The sequence below is a fragment of the Odocoileus virginianus genome, chromosome 6 (genome assembly GCF_023699985.2).
Source record: "Odocoileus virginianus isolate 20LAN1187 ecotype Illinois chromosome 6, Ovbor_1.2, whole genome shotgun sequence".
Lineage (NCBI taxonomy): Eukaryota > Metazoa > Chordata > Mammalia > Artiodactyla > Cervidae > Odocoileus > Odocoileus virginianus.
In genome coordinates, this window is record NC_069679.1 from 42,978,971 (window position 1) to 43,002,083 (window position 23,113).

The following is a 23,113-nucleotide window of genomic DNA, read 5'->3' on the forward strand; positions in this document are numbered from 1 at the left end:
ATTAATATTTTAATGCTTTTGTAATAAAAACTGATATTTACTTAATTTTAATAGTAATTAGTGTCTTAAACTAAATTTTTCATCAGTTGTAACAACTTTAGATCTATAATGTCATTATACATTTGTAAAGCCTACCCAGTTATATTTTTCATAACCAGTTGAATAGTCAAGGCAAAACCTTACATTGACACATCCAATCTGATAGGATTAGCAGAGTTGAAAGCTGCTCATTCCATATTACCTAATCCCCTTATTTTAGTTGAATTAAATTGGACTACTTGAAAGCTATATCAGACCAATATTTGAGAGAAATAATCCTGAGTGTTTGATGGAATAAAAGCCTGCATTGACAGGTGGGTTCTTTACCACTAGCGCCACCTGGGAATCCCACAAGGAGGGTAGGCACCCCTAAGCCCCATATTGCTCAAGTGTCAACTGTATTTTAAATCCATTTAAGTTCTTATTTTAAATCTGTCAGGAAGAGTGTTCAGACTTACTTCTAGGGCTCTCTACTGACCAATATTCTAAGAGAGGAATTATGTATTGCCATTTACTTTTAGGTTTAACAAAATGCAGTATTGGGGAGTTAACATAACCTAATAAAACATCTGCTTTACAGAGCTTTCTGTGCCCTGCACCAAGAAGGCCAAGTAAACTCCCTGGGCAGAAATTGAACATGTCTAATGAGTTCCTTTCACAGATGAGTCTAAAGGCTTCCTGACCTAAGTCCATTTTGCTGGGGGAAGGCTTACTTATGAGAGTTGAACCAAGGAGGACTTTCTAGGATTACCTTTAGGAGAGAGAAGTTGAACAGAATGCCTGTTCCTTCTGGAGAGCCAGGGAAATTTGGTGACCGATGCCATCATTCAGATTATTCAGTAGCAAGGCAAGTTCCCTACAGGGGAGCACTCAGAAGGGTCCTTTTGCAAGGGAATACAGTATAAAACTTGAAAGGGTGAGATTGTGTTGAATCAGTAGTCAATGTGTCTTAGGTTCTGAATGCTGCTTCAGGATTCTGCTCTCTGCCTCCAACCCATGCTGGACTGGTGTTTGTCTTCCCTAGGGAAATGAACAAAAATTAACCGTCTAAGCTGTGTTCTATTAAAAAATCTTCCCTTCTGTAATGGACACCAAAGTTTACTATTAGATAAATCCTAAAAACCAGCTTTCTGAGCAGACATGAGTTGTCCATTATAAACTTAGGACACTGAATCCCTATTTTTACATGCCATGCATTTAACTCCTAATCATAGATATTTTTCTTACCTGTAGTCTAATCATTTCCATTCCCCAGCCGGCATTTGAGACTGTCACCTCTGTGTTAGATTTTTTGGGGGCAAGATTTTTCCAAGAGCCATTCTTTACAGTCTTGTGGGAGCCATAACAGTATGTATAGGGACAAATAGTGAGAAGCCAGCATCCATTTTTGTCTCTTAATAATGGGGAGTTTTTACTGTCCATTCTTGCCCTGCCTGGCCATTAAAACAGTCACTCAATGGAAAGCAAAAGTAGGCTAGAACAAAGAAAATTGGTAACTCTTTTGAGAGTCTTTCCTATTGGTTAGCCACTTTGTGAAACAGTTTATCTTCATACTTTACAGTGAAACCTTCCTTGACCACTCTGGGTTAAGTTGTACCCTCACCAATCCTTTTTCCTTATAGTATTTACCATTATCATGCAACAGATGTTTTACTTCTAAATTTTATTGTCCTGAAATATAAGGTCATGCATGCCTAAAGCATAGTTGGCATAAAACCCAGTACTCAATGAATGCATGAATGAAAATAATCTCATTTAACTTTTTTAAACTTTTCAAATCTTTCCCATAGTTAATGTTTGAAGTTAGAAGTCAGTTCTTTTATGTGCCTACTAATAAAGTGGTTAGATGAGCACTGAAAGATATGTGAAGCAGTGTGTAGAATATCTGCTTCCTGAGAACCAGAATAATAATGTTAAGGGTGGGCCTTTCTAAGATAGATGACACACTCCCAGAAATAAATTTGAATAATTCACTCAACTCTTCTGCCTTCTAGAGATATATGTTATTGATATATGTTACAAATATGTGGTGTATATAGTTAAAAAGACTTCTTTTCTCCCTTTCCTCCTTAAGAGAAGAAAGCATGCCTTTTCATCTCAAATCCTTACTGTAATGAATACTGAATGATAGGACCAAGGTCAACTTCCTGACCCAATCTTCATTGACACCAAAAATTTTGTTTGGAGTATCTAATTAAAATAGATCAGACTTGGGCTTCCCTGGTGGTTCAGTGGTAAAGAATCCTCCTGCCAATGCAGATGCCATGGGTTCGATCCCTGATCTGGGAAGATCCCACATGCCACAGGTCAACTAAGGTCTGGACGCCACAGCTGTTGAACCTGGGCTTGAGCCCGGGAGCCACGACTGCTGACACTGTGTGCCTCAATCACGGACCCTCGAGCCCTAGGGCGAAGCCCTCTCACCGCAGCTAGAGTAGCCCCTGCTAGCCACAACTAGAGAAAAGTCCATACAGCAGCAAAGACCCAGCACAGCCAAAGATAAGTGTGTATATGTATCAGTCAGACTTGAAAAAGGCTCCTTGTTAGAAGATAGAGTTTATCTTGTGATGTGGCACCGAGGTTACTGTTAGTAAAGACCTAGCTCAGAATCTGACTTTTTCCTTTCAGTCACTTGGTGAAGAGGAAATGAATAACTTTCAAGAGAGCAATTTTGTGTAGATTTTACATGTGTAGGGAGGGTTTGGGGTGTGGTGCTTGTTGACAAGGGGGCTGGATTTAAATAGTTGGGTTTGCTTTGTTTTTTGAGTATCACAAAAAGAAATCATCTATATAAGGCCATGCCATCCATTCAGATAAATTTGAACCCTTTATTCTTATTTTTATCACATATATATGAGTTATTTTATCCCTTAGTATGGGAGGACAAGATAATTATAATTATTTTTTGGTTTTTCTTCCTGTTAAGAACTCAAGTGGACTAAATTGCCACTAAGGGCACAAATCATGAGTTCTGGTTACTTTTCTCTTTCATAATTGTAAAGATTGCCCTTACTGTTGTCAGCTAGCTTTCGAATTCATTTTATTGTCACAAAAAGGAATAGGAAAGAATAAGATGGCAATCTCTGACCCATTTACCTGAAAGAAATTCAATTTTCATTAGTATCTTTATATTTAAGGAATGAGATAATTACACAGAAATGTTTTTTTGATATAAAATAAATGAATTGTTATAGTTTTCTAGTCTCTCTATTTTTGCATATTAAGTTATTTCAAACCCTTAGAAAAGCAAACTAAAAGGAAAAAAAGGAAAGGTTACTACTAGGAGCAGCAACAGGAATTAGAGGACTAACTTTTCCTCTTCATGGCCTGTACCTTTGCTGAGGCTGTAGCTTTGTAACCTCAGAGAATCAATTAGAACAAATCCAGTTTTTTGGAAACATAGTTGCTGGGTTCCCAGGGACTATCCCTTATCTCCATTCTATAAAATCAAAAACAAACAAAAAACTTATAACAGTGACTGGAAAGATCTAAACCTTATCTTTCCTGCTAGGCTCTCACCCTATCCCCACCACTAGTAGAACCCTAGGATCTTTTCCAGCAGTGTACAGAACATTGGTAATAACCTTTGCCTCACCTAAATGAGCCAGAGAAATGTTACATGATCATTCTGTGATGCTCACTTTTTGTAGAATTTAGCTATAGGCAGAAGTAGTCTCCCTAGAGATGGCTCTCATTTGAATTCTTTATCAGAGGTACACAAATCTCTAGGTTTCTGTATTTTCTGTCTGTTTGAACCCTAGCAGTATGCCCTTCTCTAAGCATTTCAGTTGATTCTTAGTTGCCTGGACATTTATGTAGCCATGATACTTGCTACCATGTTATTCATTTTTTCAATTTCAGGGACTTAGCCTCCCTTTTTTATTAAGCCCTAAAACATCACAGAGTATATTTTTAGAGCACACTTATAAAAAATGACCACATGGTTCTCATAGCAAGTTAAGAAACTGAAAATTGCTGAAAATTAAGAATTCTAGGCAAAACGCATTGAAAAATAGAGTCCTTATACCTTGACCTTTTTCTCTATCTTCCTTATTCAATCCTGTGGAAGAACAGCTTTCACAACTGCTGGGGCCTGAAAGAATATAGTATCAGGTATGTTGATTGTTTCCATAAATTAAAAAAAAAAAAACACTATAGAGTAAGGTTCCACTTTCCCCATTCAGCCCTTCTGTCAGTAATGCTGGTGAAGAAAGAGGCCTTTTAGTAACTGTGCTCTTAAATCAATGTCTCCTTTCAGGGGAAAAAAAAAATTAGAATTTTTTTCACATTTTGTTTTGTTTCTGTAGTTTACAAAATAAAAGACAGACAAATTCAAGTACAATTATCCTATCTTTATATATTTTCCCTCCACATGTGATAATTTAATGGAAGAAACAAATTGGAGATTTTGTTTCTGAATTTTAAATGACCACTTCTAAATACAAATTTAAATCAAAACTTCTTTTAAAACCTTTCCCGGATATTAGTTTGAAAATAAAAATTTGAATAACTAATTATGAATGTGATACCCTTGGGTTGGTCATCTTCCATCAAGACTCTGTCATTGTCAACCTGACTCGTTCCTTGAAAGGTATTTATATATCTCAACAGGAGAGTTTCTGCTTCTTCTGGAAATAAGGATAATGATCCATCAAAGATTTGCATGAAAGATCCTCATTTAAGTCTTCACTGGTTACCATCTTTATAAACTGTTACCCAGTTTTGTGACCTTGTTTAAAAAAAGAAAAGAAGAACCTGACTAATACTTGAGGGGAAAGTCTCACAACAAGAAGCACATCACTGCAAAGAAATTTATTTCAAACAGGAAAAATCCTTCTTTATTAATGTTTGAGAAATTGTGGGATAAACCTGATTCAGTATGTTCCCTAAGAAAGCAGGAGCAGGTCTCTCCACTCAGACTACCTGTGCCAGTAAATAGTGGGAATGTGTTTCCTTACCATCTGCTTGGAGGTTTTAAAGTTGTAGTAATAAAATATTGAAAACACTCCCTGATTCCTCAGTTCATCTGGTATGTTTTCATAGTTCAAAGGCAAATGTCCTGAGCAGACAAGCTGAAACACTAAAAACTAACTCGGTTGTTTGAAATAAAGAATATTGTTTCAGGTGTTTTTTTTAGTAACAGAAGACAAGTGGAAAGTTACACATTTTCTTTTCCAAGTCCAACCTGGTAAAAGCTTTTGTTCCTGACCTATTCTAGTATCACGGTTATCAGAAGTATCTTCTAACTTCAGTAACATCTTGGTGGCTTATGAGGGAATACTATCCGTGTTTTTCTGCAGTTACCCTGAGGAAAGTCCATGGTGGTGAAACACTGTCTTCAATAACTTGCCGCTCATGTCTGATACATAGAATCTAGGAACCTTGCTCTTGTGGTATAACTCTTTAAGTTGGTGAAGGTCACCCAGTAAATGTTTCCTAAATTTCAGATACCTTGCTTTTTCAAACAAAAGATTCTATATTTGTTGATAGAATTTGAATTATAAACTCTCTTGACAAAATTTGACTTTCAGCAAGTATATATTTCAAAGTAATATTTATGTAATGTGTGCTAAGTCCCTTCAGTTGTGTCCAACTCTTTGAGACCCTATGGACTGTAGTCCTCCAGACTGTTTATGTGGTAATAACCTAACAGATATATTTTATAAATTTCTTTTAATCCTCAAAAAATTTCATGGGTGTTTTATCAGTGTTTCACAGACTTGAAAATTAATGCTCATCTTGCTTAGTATCACAAAGCTAATGAGGGGCAAATGTGGAACACAGATCCAGGCCTGATTCTGTATGCTGTACCTGACCACTATATCCTGCTGTTTTAGGTAGATCAGATTTGAAAGACCAGCAGTCATGCTCAAGCAGCAGCGGCTTTATTCGTCTGTAATATATAATATAGGTCATTTTTCCTTATTGGCTGCTAATTTATCAATAAGAGACTTACCTATTAACCTCAAGTTTCTAAAAGCTCCATCAAAGCTGCTTTATTGCTATACTAATCAGTTACCAGGTGATATATGAAAAGTCTGTTCCACAGGTTCAAGAACGATCAGTGAATCATACATTTTGCTATATGATCCTTTCAAAGATAAGTTGTCAGATTTTTTTCTAAATTAAATTCCAACTCAGTTGAAGTTGCTTTTAAATATTGAAAGTAAAAATGGCATTATTTTTAACCTTTGATTTTCAAGGTTCCTGCGCCAGACTGCTAAGTCAGAAACTCTTACCATCTTTAGCAATCTGTCCAAGTGCATGATAAAATTGGATAGCTATTATATTAATATAAACTCAAATATAAACTCAGTTAATATAAACTCAAATGATAAATAATATGATAGCCTCATCCTCAATCAGAAAATTTAAAATAAAACAGTGGGTGGGATACTTTTTCATACTTATAAGATTAGCTAAAATGTAAATCTTAAGCTTTCATAAGGGTGTGGAGAAATTGTAGCATTGCTTTTGGAAAACAAGTTGGCGTCATAGTTTCGGGGAGCAGTTTAGGAATACCAGCAGAGTTAAAGATGTGCATCTTACATGACCAAGTACTTCTGCTTTTAGGTAGATACATACCAAAACAGAAACTCCTACACAAGGACACCGCAGTCACAAATAGGGATTTTTATTGCAGTACTATTTGAAATAATGAAATTGTCTATCATAAAGAAATGGATAAACTGGTTTTAGTCCATATAACAAACACTACTGTATAGTCTAAAAGCTTAAAGAATTCTGAAGCAAATATGGCAAAAAGTTAGCATATTTTATTTAATATGGATGGTGATACATGTGTGCTTTCTGTACTTTGGTTGAAATGCTTTATTGTTCTAAATTTAAAAATTAAATGGGGTATTAAAAGAAGTACCATCTGGCTCTGTGGTACGTTTTCAGTTTTTGCCTCAAAAAGGTGTGGATAAACTAGGGTCTTCAATCTAGTTGAGGAGGAAGGTGTAAGTAGACACCAGAAAAAATTTCTTTGAACAATCAATAAATGCAAATTAATTGAGTTTAAAACCCTGAGTAAAAAATAATAATAATAATAAAACCCTGAGTAATTGCTATGGCCCAAAGTAAGCAGACAAACAGGCTCTTATAGGATCATGTTTGGTCATGTATGCAAAGTTTATTACAATTGAATTTTTAACTAGGTTTTTTTTTTTACGTAAAGTAGATGAAAGCATGAAAGCTATATAATCTGAACTATATATTAACATTTTTTTTAGACCATGTCTCAATTTGATAAACATAAATAGCTTGGCTAACATAATTTGAAATTTCAAAATTAGCTAAATGCTGTTCTAAAAATGAATGAAAGCTTTTGTGATTAGAGAGGAGCTCATTTCCTCTCTCAACATTTTATTTACATAGAGGAAAAGGTCTAACTTTCTATATTAATCAGGAGAGGCAAGGCTATGCTGCCGAAACAAAGCAAGCCTGAAATATCAGTGGCCTAACCAGAACAACTTGTCTTCATTCACATTACATATATAGCACACATCGCCGGAGGCCCCTGCTCCACATAGTCCCACAGGAACCCACATTGACAGACATTGCCATGTTGTAGCCTCACCACTGAAACACAGGACTCCCAAGGTGCCACAAAGTGGGGAAAAGGATATTCAGTTCAGTTCAGTCACTCAGTTGTGTCTGCCTCTCTGTGACCCCCTGGACTGCATCACGCCAGGATTCCCTGTTCACCAACTCCCGGAGTATAGAGTCGGTGATGCCATCCAACCATCTCCTCCTCTGTCGTCCCCTTCTCCTACCTTCAGTTTTTCCCATCATCGGGGTCTTTTCCAGTGAGTCAGTTCTTCACATCAGGTGGCCTCAGTATTGGAATCTGATTGTTTGCTGTATACTTTTCTATCTAGGATGTGAAAGGGCAAAGCACTATCTAGGCCATTTGCAACATTAGGTCTGTAATATTGCTTTTCAAAGTTTTCATACTCAAAGTTTCTGAAAAACCACCTGTATAAAGGTATGCTTATGTAAATGGGATGATTGACACACAAGATCTGCTTACCTACTTGGGAATAAACAGGAAGATTTTTGCCAAAAATTCTTCAGAGTGGTTTCCTAGAATGTCTTTGATATCTGAATCAAACTTCAGTTGCAAGATTCCTTTTTGATATCTTCTTGCAAAGATTGAACTAAAAAGAGAGAAGCCTCGTAAGCTTTTGGGCAAGATTTTCAACTACAGTAGTGGGAACTTATCACCTTAGTTCATTGAACAAACTAGATAGTACTTGAGGTTCCCCCTAAACTTGAAGGCACTTTTAATAACTTTGCTTTGAGAACTTCTCTCTTTGTTGAGAACTTAACTTCTTCAACTCAAGAAAATGAAGACTTTTAGGTCTAATAAATAGGGATGTTGATAATTGTCATTTGAAGTTTCAGATATTCAGATATGTCTGCCACATATATCAAGCTCTATTAAAAATTGTAATGTTTATTGTTGTTAAATATACATAACACAAAGTTTATCACTAGTACTATTTAGCATATTCACAGTGTTATGTAAACATCACCTCTACCCAGTTCTGAAGCATTTTCATCACCCCAAGGAAACCCACTAAGCAATCAATCCTCTTAGTGCCCTCCTCCCAGTCCCTGGTAGCCACTAATCTTTCTCTCTCCATGGATTTGACTGTTCTGGATATTTCATAAAAGTGAAAGCATTTGATAAATGTTTTTTTTGTGTCTGACTTCCTTCATCTAGCATAATGTTTTCAAGGTTTATCTGCATTGTAGCATATATTAATGCATTATTGCATTTTATGGCAGAATTTTAAAATTATAATTTTTAAAAATGTATGCAGTTTTTTTTTCTAATGCTCTAAAAATAAAGCAGCTTTGTCCTTCATTTCATAAATCCATCAAGCATGCTTCTTTTTGACAATTAATGAATCTCCACATGGAACAGAAAACTTTACTCTTGATGTTTAAATCTTTACACAGTATATCAAATAATCTAATGTTTAACTTACTTGCGCCACATGATATTCTTGCCTTGATGTAGTCAAACAAAGTTAAGGTCTTATACACCACGGATCATTGTTCTGGAGGCCAATGATTAGCTGTAAGTGACAGGTGTATCCAAAACCAAAATTCTCGTGGTAAACTCAGCTTCACTGGACTAGAATGCCATCACTGTACACTTAAGTCATTTTGTTCTCATTTGCTTCTTAGAATTTTAATGTCAGTTTTAGTAAACTCTCCAATTATTTTCTTCTGTGTGTTGAGTCCCACATAACAAAAGAGTAATTGACAGTAGTAATTTTTCACTGTTTGAAAGACAAAGTAAAGGGTGTGACAGTGAGTTTGATCTTTTTTTTGATTCCATCTTTGAATCATCTCTTTGGTACTTTATCCTAATTTGGATTATCTTCTGAATTTCTTATGGAATTTCTTCTCTGTTCTTTTCTCTAGTATATATAAAAGTTGAAAACTATAGAAACCAAAGTTTTTCCAACAATATAAAGTTTTTTTATTCTTAGTCATCAAAAATGGTGGGGTTTTTTGTTTGATATTTTTAAGTGACATGTAACTGACGTAACATTATATTAGTTTCAGGTGTACCACAAAATGATTCAGTATTTGTATATATAGGCATACCTTGTTTTATTGCATTTTATTACACTTTGCAGATATTATTTTTTATAAATTGAAGGTTTGTGGTGAGCCTGCCTGCATTGTCAGATGATCGTTAGCATCTTTTTAGCAATAAAATACTTCTAATTAAAGTATGTGCCTTGTTTTTTAAATACAGTGCTGTTGCATACTTGATAGACTGTATTAAGAGAAGGAAATGACAATACATTTTCCAGTATTCTTGCCTGGAGAATTCCATGGACAGAGGAGCCAGGTGGGCTACAGTTCATGGGGTCACAAATAGTCAGACACGACTTAGTGACTGAGCATGAGCAAAGATAAGTTTTATAAGCACTAAGAAACCAAAAATTGATGTGACTTACTTTATTGTGGTATTTGTTTTATTGTGGTGGTCTAAGACTGAACCTGTAGTACCTCCAAGGTATGCTTGTATTATAAAATGATCACTGCAGTAAATCTAGTTAACCTTTGTCACCAATACATAGCTACAAAAGGTTTTTTTTAATAATGAGAACTTTGGAGCTCTATCCTGGCTACTTTCAAATTATATTCACCATGCTATACATTATATCCCCGTGACTTACTCATTTTATAACTAGAAATTTGTACCTTATGACCCCTTCTTCCACTCCCACTACCTACACTCCCTCCCCCACCTCAGGCTGCCACCAATCATTACAGTATCCATGGGCTCATGTTTTGTTGTTGTTTTTAGATTCCACATAAAAGGAAGATCATATGGTATTTATCCTTTTCTGTCTGACTTGTTTTACTTATCATAGTACCCTCAAGGTCCATTCATGTTGCCACAAATGGCAAGATTTCACTCATTTTTATAGCTGAATAATATTCCGTTAAGAAAGGGAGTTTACCCAAGGAGGGAAAAAAGATGTTTTGTGTTGCATTTTCTTAAGACTTTGCCCGTAGTAATACTCATGGGTTTTTTGTAACATAAACTATTTTTGATTTAATGTGAAAGGCTCTGTTGGGTTTAAGTGGGTGATGTTAATAATATTCAACAAGAGGTATTTTAGGAACTATATTTAAGACAGATTAAAGTGGGGAAAGATAGATGCAGGCAAAACAGATAGTTTTCAGTAACTCAAGAATCATTGTAAGTTCCTTAAGGGCAGGGACTATTGTGTTGTTCATCTATTTCCAGCCTTTATATAGGTTGTGATACACAATATAAGTTAACACTTATCATTTGTGGAGTGTTGCAAAAAATAAATTTAGTGAATAAATAAATGAGTAAATGAATTATCCTTCATTGTTGAAAGAAAGACAGCTAAAGACTTAAACTAATGTAGTGGTTGGGAAAATAAAGAGCCTGGAAGAACATGGGGGAAAGAGTTAAGAAGTCTAAATGGAGGGTTAGAATGGAACACACCAAGAGGAACAAAACCAGGCAGACTCCGAAACTGAACACTGGTAAACTAGAGAAAAGAAGATGTTAAATAACAGTTTTGAAAGGAAATGTCTGTGTTTCTGTAGGATTTTGTTGTTGTTGTCGAGGGGGAAGTTATATAAGACATTGCTGGTCAGTCTATCAGATATTAGAACTAATTGGAAAATACCCATAGACAGTAGAATGAAAACAGTGTAGATTTGAGAGTTGATTGCATGTAATTGATTAAATCATTCTGTGGATAAATTCTAAGATTAAACTGTTTTTGAATGAATTCTGGTGAGAATAAGAATAAGACTAAATTATATCAGTTTAAGCTTTTTAAATAAATTGGATCTATGTTTAGTTGTACTTTATTATGTAAGGATTCTGCCACCAAAAATGCCCGTAATCTGTCCATGTTTTCCATTGCAGTGCAATTCAATTGTAATGAGTTAGGTTGCCAAAATGTTACATATCTTTTTATTGCATTAGGATTTATGGCAGATTTAAAACTATCTTGTGGCAAACTCAGCTGGGAAAGACAACTATACAGTCCTCTGAATAGTGGAAATTATTTTAAAGGTTACATTTATAGATAAAATGACAAAGTTGCAGAACAGTAGTGACAGAGATGATCTTACAAATAGATTCTGCGAATAGCAATCCACTGTTGCAAGTCAGAGAATAATTACATCTTCGTTGTGTGAAAGGGGCTGTTGTTTGTACTTTGGTACAGTTGGTCCTCTGGATCCACAGGTTCTGCACTTGCAGTTTCAACCAACCCTGGATCACATTTGATTCCTTGGTTTATCGTGTTTAAGAAGGACCAACTGTATACCACCATTTTATGTAAAGGACTTCTGCATCTGTGGATTTGGGTATCCACAGTGGGGGAGAAGGGAGTTCCTGGAACCAGTTATCCACAGATACTGAGGAATAACTGGATTTTTAAACCTCAGTTCCACCCCCATTGACAGTAGTATCATTAGTCACATGTTCTAGATTTTTGAGAATTAGAAAAGGATCCTATAAATTATCTCATTCATTTTACATTTTTAAGGAAAACCTGCTAAGGCGTGGAAGTCTCACAACCAGTTAAATGGTTAGGCTATTAGTAAATAGTCTCTTGACTCCCAGTCTAGTACTTTTCCTGTAATATTGTACAACCCTCCTTCTTTAAATGTGGTTTAAAATGAGGAATTTTTGTCTCAGCATTGATTTGATTTACTTTATACCCAGGATGTAAGAATTAATAGGAAAGTACCATTTTCTCTTACGAATCAACATTTTATATGCAATAAATTTGTCAGACAACATGACTTTATTATTTTACTGATGAGAAAAAAGCCTAGATTTTGTTTGCTTTGGCAAGTGACTCATTCCATCTGGTTTAAATTTAGATAGTATTTTTTTAGGAAGATGTTAGTAAATTTTGTTGAGGGAGAAACAGTTTTTAAAATGATCTTTGTTTTTTAATCCTTTTTAACTAACAGCAAGAAGTTGAGAAGTTTACAGACCTAGAGAAACTCTACCTCTACCTTCAGCTGCCTTCTGGTCTCAGCAATGGAGAGAAAAGGTATATCTCTTCTTGTCTTTGCCTCAGTTACAGTGTTTATATGTGTGTTATGGTTGTTACCGTTTTGCACTATTCCTAAAATCATCAGAAAATGACTGGCAAAACAATAGATATTTTAGTCTTTGATCATATTTGGTTAAGTGTTTACCCATAGTTTTTGCTAATTTATTTGTGTACCTGGGTACGTTTATGTACTTGAGTCAGTCAGTTCAGTTGCTCAGTCGTGTCTGACTCTTTGCAACCCCATGAACCACAGAAGGCCAGGCCTCTCTGTCCACCACCAACTCCCGGGGTTTACCCAAACTCATGGTGATGCCATCCAACCATCTCATCCTCTGTCGTCCCCTTCTCTCCTGCCCTCAATCTTTCCCAGCATCAGGGTCTTTTCTAATGAGTCAGCTCTTCAGAGTTTCAGCTTCAACATCAGTCCTACCAATGAACACCCAGGAGTGATCTCCTTTAGGATGGACTGGTTGGATCTCCTTGCAGTCCAAGGGACTCTCAAGAGTCTTCTCCAACACCACACATCAAAAGCATCAATTCTTCAGCGCCCAGCTTTCTTTACAGTCCACTCTCATATCCATACATGTCTACTGGAAAAACCATACCCTTGACTAGACAAACCTTTGTAGACAAAGTAATGTCTCTGCTTTTTAATATGCTGTCTAGGTTGGTCATAACTTTCTTTCCAAGGAGTAAGCGTTTTTTAATTTCTTGGCTGCAGTCACCATCTGCAGTGATTTTGGAGCCCAGAAAAATAAAGTCAGCCACTGTTTCCACTGTTTCCCCATCTATTTGCCATGAAGTGATGGGACCAGATGCCATGATCTTAGTTTTCTGAATGTTGAGCTTTAAGCCAACTTTTTCACTCTCCTCTTTCACTTTCATCAAGAGACCCTTTAGTTCTTCTTCACTTTCTGCCATAAGGGTGGTGTTATTGATATTTCTCCTGGCAATCTTGATTCCAACTTGTGCTTCCTCCAGCCCAGCATTTCTCATGATGTACTCTGCATATAAGTTAAATAAGCAGGGTGACAATGTACAGCTTTGACGTACTCCTTTTCCTATTTGGAACCTGTCTGTTGTTCTGTGTCCAGTTCTAACTGTTGCTTGCTGACCTGCGTACCAGTTTCTCAAAAGGCAGGTCATGTGGTCTGGTATTCCCATCTCTTTCAGAATTTTCCACAGTTAGTAGAGTACCTGAGTAAATGCTATGAAATGCAGTTGGCTTATGTTTTATAAATAGATCAATATATTTATGCAGTGTGGGAGATTTTGAAAATTGAACTGAAAAATCAAAGAATAAACAGATAACTATTGTGAGCAATAAAGTGCAAGATTTTTTTTAGGTTGTCAGGTGAGCAGATCACAGAATTTTAAAAAGGGAGGAAAAAGTGAATTGTCTGTATGGCACATGAATTTATGATAAATGTGTGATGTTTTGAGTGCTTGGGTATTACTTTGTTTTCATTAGTAAAAACATGTAATAGCCTCATTTAGAAAATATAGAGAAAAGTTGTTGGTTCATACATTCCACTCTTTGATCTCTACCCTTTTAAGTATTTCTCAGAATTCATTTCATTTATAGAAGTTATGCTTAACATTCTCTTACTTTAAAAGCACATGTATAAAAAGAAATGGAGTGAAAAATTTGCTGCTTTTTCTTTTTCCCCTTGGACAAAATTTTGTAACTGTTTTAATGTTTTTTTTTTTGTTCTAGAAATTGGTCAGTAATTTCTTTGGAAATATATAAATTATTATTGTTCTTTTAGCTTAAATGAATGTCAGAGTCAAGTGAGGAGCTTCCCTCATGTTATCTTGGTTGTCCATTTCATGAAATTAGTTTGTAAGTGACAATGCCAGGTAATAAAAACGTATAATGTTTAGTGAAGGCATTGGTCTGGAGAGGAGGGCCAATTACAGGAAGGCCCGTGGAGGGAGATTTGACCTGTCAGGATCTCTCTAGTGTGAATTCCATTCCAAAGCATAGAATGCGTTAGTAAAATTTCAGGGCAGTTAACTTGAGAATGCTAAGCAAATAGAAAATAAACAATGTTTTCGATAACTTTCATTTTGTAGTTCAATGATTTCATAAGTTTAGGCAAATGAACAGGCAAGTAAGTGAGCAGATGTCCCCTTAGAGGTAGTTGTGGGCTAAACAGATACCTTATGTTTTCAGTACTCTCATCGCCTCTGCCGCTTTAGAGACAATGGTAGGGGATGGAACAGGGCCATAACTTCAGCCGAACACTAGGTATAGAAAATGGTTCACAACCATAGGTGGACAATTTCTGTTTGGAAAACTGGGCATATACTCTAAGCCCAGAGTTTGGTTTGATCATTGGTTTGTGTGTTTACACATAGTCCTTTAGTGGAACATTTAGGCCTGGCTCAAGAATTATCAGTGAATTGCCGTCTAGTTCAGCTAAAATATGTTCTTGTTTTATGATTAGTGATCAGAATGCCATGTCATCTAGTCGGGCACAGCAGATGCATGCCTTCTCCTGGATTCGAAATACCCTAGAGGAGCATCCTGAGACTTCACTGCCCAAACAGGAAGTCTATGATGAGTACAAGTAAGTTGTATGTGTGTATGTCTGGCATGCAATGTATTGAAGAGCTTAAGTATGGCTATGATGATTTATCATTGGTGAATATCATGCTGGTATATGAGAATTTAACTTGGGCATCTGTAAGATACCTTCCATCTCTAAGCTTCACTCATTGTGTATGTAATAAAGGACAGCATTACTGAGTGAAAGGATTTCTGTAAAATTCTTCTGGATGACAGAAGGGATATCTGAAGGCATAGAGAAACCTGAGAGAAAACAAAGTATCTGGAATATTGTGAGTTTTCTCAGACAAAGGAGTTCAGTGCCTTGTACATAGGAGACACTCAGACAGTTACAGTTTTTATTATACATGTAATTTATTTAAATGTGGTAAGCACAAGTATAGAGGCTAATGGGCCCTTCTGATTAGAGAAAATTAATAGATGCTAAATCTAGTCTTGTTTAACATTTATAATTGATTTGGAGTGTTCTGGCAGAGTAAATGAAACCAAAATTTTCTGGATATTGAAATATCAAAGCAAGGAGATTCTCTGTGTTGTCATTACACAATTTGGAAGAAAAGTATCAAATAAGTGCTGCTGTTAACCATTGTTAAGATGATGCAAAAGAACAACACTTACTAAGATCATTGGTATCTAGAAAGAAAATTTTCTATCCTCATTCAAAATTCTGATTCACTCACCTTAAGAAGTGTACTAGAGCTGAAGAAAGTTTAAAGGGAAGTGTCTGAAATAAATCAAGGGTACGATGTTTAACAGCTTTAGATGTTTCCTCTTTAGGAAAATTAAAGCTAAGAGTACTTGTGATCCAAATCTATAAAGTTCGTTCTCTCAATCTACAGCAATCTGCTGAATACCACCTACATGCCGTCTCAAACTCTGTAAGAAGTTCTGAGGATACAATAAATAAGACACAGCTTCTGCCCTCAAGAGTATGAAATATATATATATATGAAATATATATATATATATATATTTGGGTTTTTTTAAGAGACTTTTTCTAAAGACCTTTTGGACAAGTCATCTTCCAGTTTGGAGTACCTTAATGAGGTTTCTTGAATAAAAACCTAACATAGAGTGACAAGTCTTAAATTGATTCTGTTCTAAATACTCTGAAAAACCTTTATTTTGAGTTATTTCTGTTCGTTGCAATGGCAGATATATTTGTTTGAAAATCAATCCCTTTAATAGTCGTTAAAATAAAAATCTCTTTGAGAGAATAAATGAAGTTATAATCTAAGACCGTATCTTTTCTTTTAACTGTATTTTTATGCTAAATTAAGATATTAATAGAACCACAAGGTTTAAGGGACTTTCCACAAGCAAAGACAGTTGACTTACAAACTGTTACAAATTTTTGTATTTGTTGAAACTTTTGAAGCCTGATAATCACATGTATTTATGAAAGTGATGACTAATGGGTTAGTTTTTCTAATTATGAAAGTAGTATGTATTCATCATGAAAGTTTTGACAGATAGTCATAAATGTATGAAAAAGAAAACTAGCATCAGTAATCTTACTACCTAAAAATAAACATTTTGGCTTATTACTTCTTTTTATTTTTTCGAATGCCTTCTTATTATTATTTAATCAAATTTTGACCCCACTGCTTACACAATTCTTAAATGAGGAAACAGTTTACAAATAATACTGCAGTGAATATTCTTGACTATAATTTTGTGTAGATTATTAAAATTGGAATTTCTGGCTTATGAACCATTGTATATTAAGAATATTAGCTATTGAAATGTTTCAAGATTACTGTTTATTATTTAATTTTAATATTTTATAAGTAGTCTGATCTGTCTGCATCTTTGCAACTTATGAAATTGCTATTTTGCTTAGCAAGAACTTCCCAGTGACCCTAGCTGCTGAATAATCCATGTGTATTTTCCCTTGCTCTTACCCATTTCATTTTTCACATATAACCCTTTAGTCCTTCTGGACCAAGTATATATGTTTATTTTTGTAAACAAATGCCTTAAGATAAGGAACTAATTTTAATTTTTTCTAAATGGTTAATTATCCATGTCTTATTTATTGATAATCAATTTTTTTTTCCACAATACTAATCTAAATGTACCTTTTATCTTACTAAAGCCCTTTGGACTCAGTTTTCTTCTTTTGTATTTTTCTGTTCTTACTTCGAGACCATAGTATCTTTAAGTATTTTCGTCAGTAAATGTTTAAAAAGCTAAAAATTAACATCAGTGGGGCCAGCCTTCCCTCATGATCCCTCTTTTTCAACAATTTCCATGGTCTTATTTTCATACCAATCAATTTTTTATGATGCTTAGAATCACTTTTCTAACTTGTATTGTCTGTTTTATGAGAAATTGATACTGAAATTTACCAAAATGATTTTTGGGCATCTGTTAAGATTATTCAGTCCTTCTTCTATGATCTATTAATGTGATATATAGTGATAGTACCTAATATAAACCCTTCTTTTATTCCTAGAATGAATGTCTTCTGCATGTCAGGATGTGTAATCTTTTAGCATACTGTTGATTTCTCTTTTCAAGTATATTTTGTAGGACCTTTGCCTCTATATTCATAAGTGAATTTTCTTTTTTGTGCTATCTTTGTCAGGTTTTGTTATCAGGGTTAGGCCAGCTTCGTAACTGAATTGGAACTCTTTCCCTAATTTTCTGTGCTCTGGAACAGTTTATATAGCATGGGACTTACTTGTTCTTGAAAGTTTTAAAGAACTCAGCTATAATACCATCTAGGCCTGGAGCTTTTGTTGGAGGTAATTCTTTGACAATTTTTTGTATTTTTTCCTGATTAGATTTTTTACTTCATTAATCTATTTTGATTATTGGTTTTTCCTGGAATTCATTCAGATTTTCAAATATATTGACATGATATCACATATACTACTGTCTTACAAACTGAGTATCTTCTTTATCTGCTATATCCTTTTTTATATTTCTAATTTTATTCATTTGAATTTTCCTTTTTTTTCAAATTATATTTAGCTATAGTTTATTTTTTTTCGGTTTTTTTTTAAAAAACAAAGATTGATATGTCAGTTTTATTTTTTTGTCTTCCGTCTCATTTTTAGGTGCCTTTATTTTTGTTATCCTGATTTTTTTCAGGTTTTTTCCTTACTAAAGATGAGAACATTTCCTACTTAAGATAAGGACATTTGTATCTATGAATTTGCCTCTTATATTTCTGGCTGTATTCCTTAGGTATGGATACGGTTGTTACATTTACCATTACTTTTTAATAGTGTGCAATTATAGCTTTGATTACTCCTTTGTCCCAAAATACTTAGGAACTTTTTATGTGCTTGAGGGAGTTGGACTTTTTTTCTCCGTTTTTGCACTTAATTTCTAGTTATATTACTGGGTTGGCCGAAAAGTTCATTTGGGTTTTTCCGTAACATCTTACCCAATATATTGTAGTCAAAGAATGTGACTCATTCAGTTTTTTATTTTTTATAATTGTTGAGGTTTACTTTCAGCCTAACACATCAATTTTTGTAAATATTTCTGGACATTCTCTTTTTTACACTGTATATTAGCTTATATTGATAAACACTAAATCTACTTTGCTGTAATATTCAAATTCTGCAAAAAATGCTTGCTCTTTTGTTTGTTTAATTAGTTGAGCACAAGTAGTGTGTTAATCTCTTACAAAAGTAATGTTTCTCACAATTTCTTATACTATTTTTAATGGGTTTTTGCTTTTGTCTCTTCAAGACAGAAAACATTGTGTATCTTTATGAGAGTTAAAACCTGTTCTCAACCAAAAAAAGATCCTTTGTCATATTAAATGCATGTTGTGTTAAATTCTCTGATATCAATATTTGTAACCCATCCTGGATATCGGTCTAATATAAGTGTATATTTGTCCATCCTTTTAGTTTCACCATTTATATCATTTTGTTTTAGGCAGTTCACATTATTACATTTCTAAAAGTTATAATCTAACCTTGTCTCTGGTCTTAAAATCTGACTGATAGAAGAAGCTGGTGAATGAACCAGTCCCAGAACACTGGTGTTTGCACACAACTAGCAAGAGAGATGGCAGCAACCACAGGTCCTGATGCTTTTTCCTCCTGCATGATAGAGAAACACAAGATTAACCTTAAGTACATTTCTTACAAAATAATATGCAGCCTATTTTAGCATTTCTGAAAATCTGTTTGCTTTCATTCTGGGTAGAATCACAAATGTTCATATTTATAAACTTGACAACTCTGGCTACAGTATTTCCTGGGACACAAATGTCCAAATCCTTTTTTTTAATATATATATTTATTATTTTAAGGAACATGATTGTTTTGCTTTTCAGTTTGTATATAGTCATTAATGTTGTGATTCTTTTGTACTTATGCATCTAAGTTTGTAATTTCTATTGTATTAATCAGTGTAATTTAAATTCTGAGGACAACCTTGAAGTTAGATTCTAGTAACATATTTAAGAGCCTTAAATAGTGAACATTTCATGAGTTAAATGGCATATAAATGTTCTCCACCTGCTTAAAATCTAGCTCAGACCTAAACATGTGGACAGAATTTATAAATTTCTTAAATATATATTGTTTAATGTTAGATCATCAGTATAAAGTAAATGAAAGCAGATATTATTACTGCTTTATAGCTGAGGTCCTTATGATTCAGAAGTAATTGTTCTGGACAAATCTAACCAGGATTTCTGACCTCAAAGGTGAACTCTTTTTACATTAATCCCTATTAACTCTAGAAACTTGTCCCAAATGCTGTTCTGTTTAAAATTAAAAATTTTGGAGTAAAATTTTTGGAGTTAAAAATTAAAAATTTTCCAAGCCTTAATTGTATTTTAAATATATTTAACTAATTAGAAATAGTAAACTAAAACATAAAAGTGATCAGTTTCAGCATTATTAAATTATGTTCTTATTTGACAGCTGAATATGTATATTAAATATACCTAAGACATAGACTGGCAAAAGATTTTTACCATTTAAATTTACATTAATAGTTGTAGTGTCTGAGTTGTTAACCTAAGTACATTGTCTAACCTTTAAGTTACAACTTTTCAGGTGCAGTTTTTTTTTTCATGCTTCCTTGGTGTGGTCTGTTTCACAGAGGAAGCCTTATCCTGGTTTTCTCCTTTCCCTATGTTTCCAGTGACTTGATTCTCAAGGGGCTAGTTGATAATCTGTCTTTCCTCTCCGTCTCCATGTTTCACAGCACTAGTCCTTATTTTTCCCTTCTCAACTTTGTACAGTAATAAGAGAAAGCAGCAATAGTACAGTGGCAGAATAAAGCTAGAATTAGAAATACTGTATCAGAAAAGGAGTTAGTTCTCCTATTTGATGCATTTGTAGAGAAGGCTGACTGGTCCAAAATTACGCCAACTGTACTAACACGTTATAGTCATAACAAACAAAATCTCCTGATTTAAAATCAGTCCTTTCCAGTAACCATCCCCCTCCCCTGCCCTGCCCATGGAAACTGCATGTTTATGAGCCCGGCTGCTCCCTATCTTGAATCTTTTAATTATCAATTCATCACTGCTCTTACTACCTTAACTTTTTTATCTGCTCCCAACATACATTGCAGTTGTTAGGCACTGATTACTTTTCTTTTAGCTAACACTATTAAGACTTCAACTTTACTACTCCTAAGGACAAATTAAAATAAAATTTTTTTAAATAAATTAATTTGAGTGCATTAATTCACCAAGCATTATATACACACAATCCCTACTGTCAAATAAGAGAAACAGACCAGTAAAGAAATGGGTGCAAAGAAAGAGTTACTAGTTCATCTTGGTGAATTGAAATCAGACATCACAGAAGAGGTGACTTGTATAAAAACTGAGACGTTTACCAAGTGGACTAGGGATTCAGAAAGGGCATTCTAGGTGGAAGGTGCAGTACTTAATGCACAGAGTCTTATGATCAGAGTTCAGGAGAAGATATCGGAGACCAGGCCAAAAAAGTTAGACTACTTCCACATGTAGGTCATGCAGGGTCACTGAAAACTTAAGCAGTAAAAACATCAGCAGGAAGTGAGAAACCGTAAAGTTAAGGAGAGAATTGGTATTTAGGAGTTAGGAATAAGAGCCCTCCAAAAATGAGGTACAGTTTAAAAGAGAAACAAGAAACCATGTTGTGTGATAATGTAAGAAAAGAGATTATTTTGAGAACGGAATTCACTCCAGTCTCCTGTGCCTCAGAGAGCTCAAATGAGAGGGAGACAAGAAAAAGTCAGTTAATAGGCCCATAGACTCTCTTGCCAGAGCAGTTTCCGTATCTAGAGAATGAAGCCTGATTTCAGTGTCTTGAAAGGTAAACAGATGTAAGTAAAGAACTTGAGTAGAGACTTGTTTTTAAAGGGTTAGTGGAAGAAAAAGTAGTTAGAACTAGAGGCCTAAGGTAATGAGAGCAGTTTTTTTCCAAGTCCATCCATTAGGTATCAAGTTAATTTGCATATAGTAATGCCCAGTGAACAGTAGTTGCAACAAGAAGAAGGAAGTCAGTTTTTCTCCCATCAGCTCTGTGATATCAGTAGGGATCCAGGCTTCTAAGTCCCCACTCCACCACCCATAATCTTTAGTCTGGTTTTACTTGTGTTATATGCTGTGCTTAGTCACTCAGTCTTGTCTGACTCTTTGCAACCTCATGGATGGTAGCCTGTAGGCTCCTATGTCCATAGGGACAAGAACACTGGGAGTAGGTTGCCATGCCCTCCTCCAGGGCATCTTCCCAGCCGAAGGATCGAACCCAGGTCTCCCACATTGCAGGTGGATTCTTTACTATCTGAGTCACCAGGGAAGCCCAAGAATGCTGGAGTGGGTAGCCTCTCCATCCTCCAGAGGGTCTTCCCAACCCAGGAATTGAACCCGGGTCTCCCGCATTGAAGGCAGGTTCTTTACTATTTGAGCCACCAGGGAAGCCCCTGGTTTTACTTATTGCCATCCAAAATGAGCTACTGTAGCTGAGGGGAGAGCTAAGAAATTTAGATGCACTAAGGAAGGGAGGAAAAGGTTGAAAATCACTGATTTATGTTGTTACTTACTTAAAATTAATCATCCTGTCTTCTGCTGGCTTTCTAAATTACCATTTAAACATAGTGTTTTCCTCCCTCTTCCCAAATAGATACTTAAACAAAACTTTGCACTAGTCCTTGCTTATTATAAAACCACACTAATTCATTTATTTTTATTTGTGATAAAATACACACATAAAATTTACCATTTTTAAGTTCATAGTTTGGTCTTATTAAGTACAGTCACATTGTTGTTCTACCACACCACCATACATTCAGGGAACTCTGCTTGCAAAACTGAAGCTCTTACCCATTAAACGAAAGCTCACCATTCCCTCTTCCTCCAGCCCCTGGCTGCCACCATTCTACTTTTCTGTCTGTGAGTTTGAAGCAGAATCCTACAGTATCCTCCTTTTGGAATAGCTTATTTCAATCAGCATAATGTCCTCAAGGTTCATCCATGTTGTAGCATGTGTCGGAATATTCCATTATGTGTACTCACCATTTTGTTTTTCCATTCGTCTGCTGATGGGTACTTAGGTTGCTCTTCTACATTTTGGCTGTGATGAGTAATGCTTCTGTGAACATGGCTGTGCAGAATCTCTTCAGGGTCTACTTGCAGTTATTTGGGGTATATGCCCAAAAGTGGAATTGCTGGATCATATGGTTCAGTTAAGTTCAGTTCAGTCGCTCAGTTGTGTCTGACTCTTTGCGACCCCATGGACTGCAGCATGCTAGGCTTTCCTGTCCATCACCAACTCCCGGAGCTTACTCAAACTCATGTCCATGGAGTTGGTGATGCCATCCAACCATCTCATCCTCTGTTGTCCCCTTCTACTCCTACCTTCAGTCTTTCCCAGCATTCAGGGTCTTTTCCATATGGTAATTCTATTTTAATTTTATGAGGAACTGTCATACTGTT

At 35.2% G+C, this 23,113-nt stretch overlaps 1 protein-coding gene across 4 annotated transcripts in view; it reads left to right on the forward strand.

Moving 5' to 3' along the window:
* The window catches only part of RFX7 (regulatory factor X7), a 141,378-nt gene that overhangs the window by 82,884 nt on the left and 35,381 nt on the right, over positions 1-23,113 (forward strand). For all 4 annotated transcript variants that reach the window (XM_070469242.1, XM_070469240.1, XM_070469243.1 and 1 more), the window contains exons 4-5: positions 12,547-12,629; positions 15,083-15,205. In XM_070469242.1, coding sequence (XP_070325343.1) covers positions 12,547-12,629; positions 15,083-15,205 — 206 coding nt within the window. The remainder of the gene's footprint in view (positions 1-12,546; positions 12,630-15,082; positions 15,206-23,113) is intronic.